Source organism: Mytilus trossulus, chromosome 4, assembly GCF_036588685.1.
Source record: "Mytilus trossulus isolate FHL-02 chromosome 4, PNRI_Mtr1.1.1.hap1, whole genome shotgun sequence".
Taxonomy (NCBI): domain Eukaryota; kingdom Metazoa; phylum Mollusca; class Bivalvia; order Mytilida; family Mytilidae; genus Mytilus; species Mytilus trossulus.
In genome coordinates this window covers 16,371,064-16,380,553 of record NC_086376.1, presented here as the reverse complement: position 1 = coordinate 16,380,553, position 9,490 = coordinate 16,371,064, and the positions used below count along the sequence as shown (strand labels likewise).

The following is a 9,490-nucleotide window of genomic DNA, read 5'->3' as shown; positions in this document are numbered from 1 at the left end:
TGAGGTGTACATGTATCTCTTGTTTGGTTTATATGACCTTGACCTCATGCTATGAAAGTGGGGGCATCACCTGTGTTCCATTGACACATCCCCCCTTTATTTTCTCAATACCATGTGTCATGCAGAAGAAGTAGAAAATGCCAATTTTAAAGTCTACAGTTTGACCTGAACATGTTCAGTATCTTAACCACCTCAATTGATCAGAGTTCATTGGAACATACTATCTAGAACATATTTCTTCTTCATATTCTACAATATATGTCGCAATCTTTGCAAAAATTTAATGATTTTCTAGATGATAGTCTCTGTAACACTTATGTTTCATCTAACAATGTTTATTTTGAACAAATAACAGTTTATTATTACATAAATGATAATAACAGTGCAATACATTAATTGTCAACAATATCTGGATTGGTAACTAATAAATATTCAATCAAACTATATTTTGTAACAAACTATCAAAATGTTTTATAAAAATATAACAATATAGCAATAGTAAGCACCAAACAATTGCAGCAAGCTACATATGAAAAGTGTCAATATGATTGTAATTGATAAAAATAATACATTCTCACTATACATTTTAGAGTCATAGAAATATATCTATAAAAATATTATCAGGACTGTGGTTTATAAAATTGCAACAATAAATAGAGTTCTTAAGAATATGGGGAGGGACAATGGGTTTTGAAATACATTCCAATTACTCTAGGAATAAAAATCATTTCACTAAACAGAGGGAATGATGAGTATGTGACATTAACTTAACTTTAGTGGTTGTCCTTGTTGCTGTTAAGTTTATGATAAAAAAAAGAACTTTGGGCAATGGACACATATTGAGATGTACTCAAATAGAACTGGACACATGAAATATATACACGATGTACATGATATCAATGATAAATCAAGATATACACGCTATATAAAGTTAATGGTGCTATTTATGAAAATCAAAAAATTAATGCTATATCTTATAAATGTGAACAGATGAACATACAAAAATGTAGCTATAAATAAATAAAAAGCTCTATCTAATTGCTTTTAATTTACAGCATGGATTTCAAGTGATTAATAATTACAACAATAATATGGATTTTTTAAATAGTTTTTGGTATTTTATCTAAATTTGCTAAATATAGGGTTCAATCAAACTTCTTCAACTATATAAATCTTGATAAAAAGTGGTATGATTGTTTTAAAATGAAACTATCCATCATATAAGAAAAAGATGTGATAACAGGTCACTTTCAGGCCCTCAGCATAGAACAAGACAAATAGTAGTCTCTAATTATGAAGTGGAAGTTGGATGTTGAATATTTTTTACACAAATAGCATTAATTTTTGCTGAGAGTGACAAAAAAAAGGAAAGAAAAAGCAGCTTTTCTGTAGGATGTATAAAGTGTAGAGGTTAGTTAGTGTCCTCTTTCATTTGACTGTTGGAGAGGGTCAATTGTCTTCCTTGTACCCCACCTAAATCTCACCAAGCTCCAATGTCAGCCACATGTTTGTAACTAGTCAGAACAATTTTTGATGATATAGTGAGGTTTCCCCACTCCAAAATTCTACATGATAGTTTCTAGCAACACTGTCTGCAGTGAATGTTGATAAGATTTAGGTCTAATAAACAAATTAAGAAAAATGGATTTCAAATTGCTACCTTTTTTAATACCCTATTTTTCAAAAAGAGGAGACCCTTTACACCCTACATTTCTGTTAGGCCTCAGAAATTTCCAATCTCAGGTTTTTTTTTCAAAAAAACTTAAAAACACATTTTTTTTGCTTGTCCTTAGAATTTTCCAATGTCTTTAATTTCAGTTTCATGTGATACATCTTCAGAATTCCTCTTCATTGACCAATAGTTCTGAATTCTTTTGATGTCGGTGCTGTTATATGGTTCCCAGGAAATGACTTCTCCCTTTTTACTGTCACCAATTTTACTTAATGATATCACAGAACTTCCGGTAGATAACAATACCTCAACGTCATTTCCCATGTGAGCTGAAGGCGTTACTTTTAAAACTGTGATCACCTCACCATACTGATATGAATTTCTCTGACCTATATTTACAATTAAGATATCACCATAGTTACGACCAACCCACAAAGTGTCACCAACATTTACAATAGAGCATACTTTTATGGACTCGTCCATTTCTTTCTGACTACCACCAGACACAGAAGACGATACTCTAATCTTAGGTCTGACATCAGTCTTTGGCAAGCTACTACAGCTTGATGACCGAGACCCTGGTCTTGGACTTCGTGGTGGGATGATAGGTGGTTTACGATGTGGTCGCAGTGGCACTGGTGGAGGTGTTTCACCCAGTTTAACAGGGGCTGTTTTGATTGTTGGCGTTCTTTTTGGTACTGGTGGTGGATCACTTTTGTCTGCTTTATCGTCAGATACAATCCATGTGCACTCATTAAGGTCACTGTCATTTTCAAAGTCTCCCGACTCCATGACTTGATCACTATTATCTTCATCCTGAACATCATTAAAATTTGCATTTATATTGAAGTAGCCTGCATTAGGTCTCTTACTTCCACAAATATCAACTGACTTTAATACTGATGATACCATATCTATAGACTCAGAACTACCTGACAAGCTTATGCCAGATATATATTCAGAAACTACAAATCCAGTAGGTGAATAATCGTCCATTACCAAAATGTATGTTGGTAATCTTAAGTCTACGTCAAATTCAATTACAATAGCACTATCGTTTATTAAGCACCATACTCTATCATCGTAATAGACCAGGGATTTAACCATTCTTGTCGTATGTAATGCTGTATTTTTAACAAGTCTTTGGACAGGTACGTGGTCCTCCACCATACAAGTGGAATTACTAACAACACATATACTGCCACCACAACCAATCCATATTTCATTTCTGGACTGTCCACTTGGTGGAATGTTAGCCATACATGTAGCTGGAGAATTGCCAATTGTCAATGTTTTAGTAGTTCTCCATCCACACAGAGCCTCACTTGTGTGTGTTTGTCCACGAATATTTCGTATTGTAACAGTTTTACTAACTGGTTCAAATACCATTACTTTTCCTGTATCAAGGGTCACATATACTTTTCTGTCCTCCTGAAAAATATTTAATAATGTTTATATACAACTCTCAAAGCTACTACAGACTTCAAGAGTATCCTTAACTACTGTTTTTTGCTTGTATTTTTATTATGGAATTATTAAATCAGATTAATTTACCACTGTCCCTAAATGTAAACCAAAGTGAAAATAATGTTTCAATATCCACATAAATCCAATTATTTCTTTTATTTGTTTTTTATCACATTGTTTTTATTTGCCTTTGTTTATATATATAAGGTTTCCTTAATATTGTGTATGCTTGGTTTGATTTATATGATGATGAAAATGTTTGTATTAAAAAAGCAGACAACTTCATAAGTTGGTAAAAATTGTGCCTGATTTTACATTGTCTCTCTCGGAGTAATGAAATAGTAAACTAAAATATTACATCATCGATTCAAATTTCATTGTAGAACATTGTAAACCAACAAATTGCTTTGGTGTTCACTATTGAGCTTAATGTCCAGAATACAAAAGATTCTGAAATGGCAAATTTAGTGTAACAGTTAGACTAATTATACTGTAATTTGATGTCATGACAACAAAGTGGAGAATCAAATATTAAGTCACCTGTGAGTCTTGTTTTATAAACTGAATACTTGTTGCTATGGCATAAGGTGTAGCAAAAGTACATAAAGGTTTCTTCTCCTTCTTGACAAAGCACTGATGACTGTAGGTCTCAATCTTATAACCCTGTATAATAAACAAAAATATGCATGATATAAACAATAATTAGACAAGGATGCAGTAGACTCCTGCCTAAAATAAATTCCAGCCTAAATTTCCAACTCTCAATTCACACAGTTTTTATTGATGGAGAAAGCCAGAGTGCCCAGAGAAAACCAACGGCCTTCAATAGGAAAACTGACTATCCTTAACAAAAAAGATTGGAGTCAAGTGCATCTGCACAAGCAGGGTTCCAACTCACAACCTCAGTATTGACTGGCTAGTGATTACAGTAGTAACTACTTAGACCACTCTGCTACCAAGGCCCCTTGTTACCTTAGATACATACCTCAGTACCTATCAAGATATCTTTGTCCTTCTGACACATACAGATCACATGACCTTGTTACCTTAGATACCTACCTCAGTACCTATCCAGATATCTTTGTCCACCTGACACATACAGGTCACATGACCTTGCTACCTTAGTAACCTACCTCAGTACCTAACCAGATATCTTTGTCCACCTGACACATACAGGTCACATGATCTTGTTACCGTAGAAACCTACCTCAGTACCTATCAAGATATCTTTGTCCTTCTGACACATACAGATCACATGACCTTGCTACCTTAGTAACCTACCTCAGTACCTATCCAGATATCTTTGTCCACCTGACACATACAGGTCACATGACCTTGCTACCTTAGTAACCTACCTCAGTACCTATCCAGATATCTTTGTCCACCTGACACATACAAGTCACATGATCTTGCTACCTTAGTAACCTACCTCAGTACCTATCCAGATATCTTTGTCCACCTGACACATACAGATCACATGACCTTGTTACCTTAGATACCTACTTCAGTACCTATCCAGATATCTTTGTCCACCTGACACATACAGGTCACATGATCTTGCTACCTTAGTAACCTACCTCAGTACCTATCCAGATATCTTTGACCTTCTGACACATACAGATCACATGATCTTGTTACCGTAGAAACCTACCTCAGTACCTATCCAGATATCTTTGTCCACCTGACACATACAGATCACATGACCTTGTTACCTTAGTAACCTACCTCAGTACCTATCCAGATATCTTTGTCCACCTGACACATACAGATCACATGACCTTGTTACCTTAGATACCTACCTCAGTACCTATCCAGATATCTTTGTCCACCTGACACATACAGGTCACATGATCTTGCTACCTTAGTAACCTACCTCAGTACCTTTCCAGATATCTTTGACCTTCTGACACATACAGATCACATGATCTTGTTACCGTAGAAACCTACCTCAGTACCTATCCAGATATCTTTGTCCTTCTGACACATACAGGTCACATGATCTTGTTACGTTAGTAACCTACCTCAGTACCTATCCAGATATCTTTGTCCACCTGACACATACAGATCACACGACCTTGCTACCTTAGATACCTACCTTAGTACCTATCCAGATATCTTTGTCCACCTGACACATACAGGTCACATGACCTTGTTACCTTAGATACCTACCTCAGTACCTATCCAGATATCTTTGTCCACCTGACACATACAAGTCACATGATCTTGCTACCTTAGTAACCTACCTCAGTACCTATCCAGATATCTTTGTCCACCTGACACATACAGGTCACATGACCTTGTTACCTTAGATACCTACCTCAGTACCTATCCAGATATCTTTGTCCACCTGACACATACAGATCACATGACCTTGTTACCGTAGAAACCTACCTCAGTACCTATCCAGATATCTTTGTCCACCTGACACATACAAGTCACATGACCTTGTTACCTTAGATACCTACCTCAGTACCTATCCAGATATCTTTGTCCACCTGACACATACAAGTCACATGACCTTGTTACCTTAGATACCTACCTCAGTACCTATCCAGATATCTTTGTCCACCTGACACATACAAGTCACATGATCCTGTTACGTTAGTAACCTACCTCAGTACCTATCCAGATATCTTTGTCCACCTGACACATACAAGTCACATGACCTTGTTACCTTAGATACCTACCTCAGTACCTATCCAGATATCTTTGTCCACCTGACACATACAGGTCACATGATCTTGCTACCTTAGTAACCTACCTCAGTACCTATCCAGATATCTTTGTCCTTCTGACACATACAGATCACATGACCTTGTTACCTTAGATACCTACCTCAGTACCTATCCAGATATCTTTGTCCTTCTGACACATACAGGTCACATGACCTTGTTACCTTAGATACCTACCTCAGTACCTATCCAGATATCTTTGTCCACCTGACACATACAGATCACATGATCTTGTTACCGTAGTAACCTACCTCAGTACCTATCCAGATATCTTTGTCCACCTGACACATACAGATCACATGATCTTGCTACCTTAGTAACCTACCTCAGTACCTATCCAGATATCTTTGTCCACCTGACACATACAGGTCACCCTGCTGCCAGGTAGAGTATCACCAGGTGGAACACAACCATTATTATCTTTAGTAGTATATTTATCTAGTGTAGTATATTTTCTACCATCTTCAGATCCTTCCCACAACCATATAGTTTCTGCTTTTCGAGACTATAATTTTAAAAGTTTATAAATTATAGAAAATATATCAGAATTTACAAAATTCATCCACAAAATCAAGTTCTTAGAATAAATTTCAATATTTTTTGAGATTCCTTGATTAAAATTCAAGTAAAATTCATATAATTTTGTTCCTACAGTACTATAAAATTGTATGTGCATATTTAGAAACAGAAAGCACTTCTTCAGTCTGTGGTTGACCCGGAGCTGGAGAACGAACTCATAAGCAATACCTATAAATTTTGACTTTTTACATTGTGACTTGGATGGAGAGTTGTACCATTGGCACTCATACCACATCTATTTATTCATATAAGCCTGCTTTCATAATATAACTCCGATATTTTGTTAGCGAAATTATACATACATCAGAAGTGAATGATATGCAGTCAATTGGTCCATCTTTCAGTAAACATGGTAACTTAAAAGTCTTCTTTAATGATATAAACTGAATGGATCTCATCCACAAATCTGAAACAATATCTTCAGCAGACGGCCTCTTCTCAGCTGACCTGGCCCAACAATCTCTCATTAACTGTTCTACAGATGGGAATCCTGGGTCAACATTGTAATCCTACAGGGAAAAAAATATCATAGGTTGAGAAAATTTTACGTAATGATACAAAATATCTGACACCACAAAGGAAAAGTTATTGTTGTATGTACCAATAGTTCAAGCTGGACAGATTCTCTGGCCAGCCAGAAATAGCGATAAGGAGTATAAGTGTCCTGGTAGATTACCGCACTAAAATAAACACATAAATTTAGCCAACATTTTATCAAAACTAGCCTATTTTTGCCTAAAATCTGCAAAATCTCCCTTTTGATTTCACTTTAATGTCAAGAGTCATATTGTGTTGTCAAGGATTGCTTTATTTCAATTCTTTTTTAAACTTTTCTTCTGAAGATTAATTATGTTTTTATAATGATATTGTAACATTTTCATTTTCCTTTTATTTACAGGACCAAACAAGACCCAAAATGTGCCTTCTGCTTGCTTTTTTTTTATTAATGACCGGACATGAAGTACATTCTATTATTTGAAAGTGTAATTGTTTGCATTTGTGTACCAAATTTACCTTTAGATTCGGTCTTTTTGACTGAGTTTTCATTGCTGTAGAAATTTGTGCAAAATTTTTGTATTCTTCAAAAGGTCTCCTTCCTGACAACACCTCATATATCACCATGGAGAAGGAAAATATGTCAACCTGTAAATGACAAATAAACAAATAGTTTGTCTGCTGAAAACTGTTTGATTGATGGCTGTTTAAGGAAGCTGGCTTGTCGTGTTTTAGATTTTTGTCAGATTTTCGGAATCCTCTGGTTTTATCCATTTGAATGCCTTGAAATATTTTGCCTGGTGACCCCCATTTTTTTTTGGTAAATCTTTTACATGTATAATGATAAGCCATCTGTAAAAGTCTTATAAATTTTTAATTACTTATTAACAGTTTTTGCGAACTTCAACTTGTCAATGATAAAGCTATGGAAAAGTCAAGAGAGAATATTTTCCCGCCATAATTTCAATGGCTATAATCTCGAAAACAAGCATGGTGATCTATATATTTTTTTGGCTCTTTGGATTTCTTTATTTATTCCCTATCTATAGAAACTAGTGTTTAGAAAAGTTAATTACATTGAAACTGAGAAGCGAACTCCCTTAACATCAAGCAAAAATTACAAGATATATGATACATGTTCTGGACGACACTATTTTAATGCCACATGTTTTACAAGAGGTGGCCATGCAGAGTAAGATAAACTGGCTCACAAGGTAACATTACATTATACTGTTGATTTTTTTTTTTCTTCTGTACTAATTTTCTTAGATTGAGGAAAACTTACATGTTCTTGAATATTTTATTTTATGATTTTGCAATAGTGTGCGTACAAGTCTATAGGAAATTTGAAATTTGTTGAATATTTAATTTCATGGTTCTTCTGTTCCAACAAAATCAACAAAAATTGGTATCCAACGAATAATAATGAATCCACAGTACAGTAACTTAAAGATTTATCACCATGATCACCCAGACAAGTTTAGCATATCACCTTTCCCAGACACATTAAAATGACAGTGAGTCTAAGCTCATATTTGAATATAAATCATCCTTGCAGGTTAAAGCAGCAAATGTTGATTTAAAGTCCTTGGTTTGATCCATACTAGGATAAATCATATGAGGGAAACATGTTATTATGATTTCATTGAAGTGATTCACTTTCATAGTAAAGCAGATAAGAACTAATTCCACTAATGGAAATGATTTTTTTTTTAAATGAGGAAACAGCTGTATTTCCTTCTAATCATAATTTCCATAAACATTTATTATAATAATTATGGAAAAATCTAAGATTTCTTCCAACCCCCACCCCCTCATATTTACATAGGGGGTCCCTGGGGCCCCGGACTCCACCCCACCCACCCCCCTCCCCCATCATGGGATATTATTTTTTTTTTATTATATAGGGAATCAATGAAGCATGTCTGGAGCGGGTCCCCCCTTAGGTCAGTCAGCAGGCCCCCCTTAGGAAAAGTTCTGGATCCGCCACTGATTTATTGAATTAATGTAAAAAGACATTAAAGGCCTTACAGAAAAAATTACAGGTTAACATTTTTAAAACAATCTCTGGATGAAAAAATAAATACTTGTACAGTAAAACTTTGTCTAGCATAGATAAAGATATGGATAAAACATATACATATTATTTCATTATAATCATAATTCTATACTATAGGTTTTGTAAATTTTGTCATAGCCGAGGCCGCATGTACTTTAAAAAGTTGTATGTACCTTTTCATCATAAGATTGCCCTTCAATAATTTCTGGTGCCTGATACCCTGGTGTTCCCACTAGTCCAACAGTACCTCCAGAAGAACAAAATCTTGATATACCATAGTCAGAGAGTTTGACATTGACAGGAGAGTTCAATTCAAGGGAGAAAACTAGTATATTGTCTGATTTTAAATCTCTGTATATAATTCCATTTTTGTGAAGATATCCAAGGCCACTAGCAATCTGAAATGAGAGTAAATGTGGTATATTATTATCGCTAAAGTTTTATTTATGTAGAGTTTATAAACAGATAACTATCAAACTTATTCAC

The 9,490-nt window shown here is 34.9% G+C and overlaps 1 protein-coding gene across 4 annotated transcripts in view; it reads right to left on the bottom strand.

The window, feature by feature from the left end:
• Positions 1 to 323: 323 nt before the first annotated feature.
• LOC134714778 (leucine-rich repeat serine/threonine-protein kinase 1-like) overlaps positions 324 to 9,490 on the bottom strand; it is a 62,492-nt gene continuing 53,325 nt past the window's right edge. For all 4 annotated transcript variants that reach the window (XM_063576336.1, XM_063576332.1, XM_063576333.1 and 1 more), the window contains 6 exons: positions 9,178 to 9,402; positions 7,465 to 7,593; positions 6,753 to 6,959; positions 6,197 to 6,376; positions 3,680 to 3,802; positions 324 to 3,103 (listed from right to left, as the gene is read on the bottom strand). In XM_063576336.1, the coding sequence (XP_063432406.1) occupies positions 1,790 to 3,103; positions 3,680 to 3,802; positions 6,197 to 6,376; positions 6,753 to 6,959; positions 7,465 to 7,593; positions 9,178 to 9,402 (2,178 nt within the window). In that variant the 3' untranslated portion in view covers positions 324 to 1,789. The remainder of the gene's footprint in view (positions 3,104 to 3,679; positions 3,803 to 6,196; positions 6,377 to 6,752; positions 6,960 to 7,464; positions 7,594 to 9,177; positions 9,403 to 9,490) is intronic.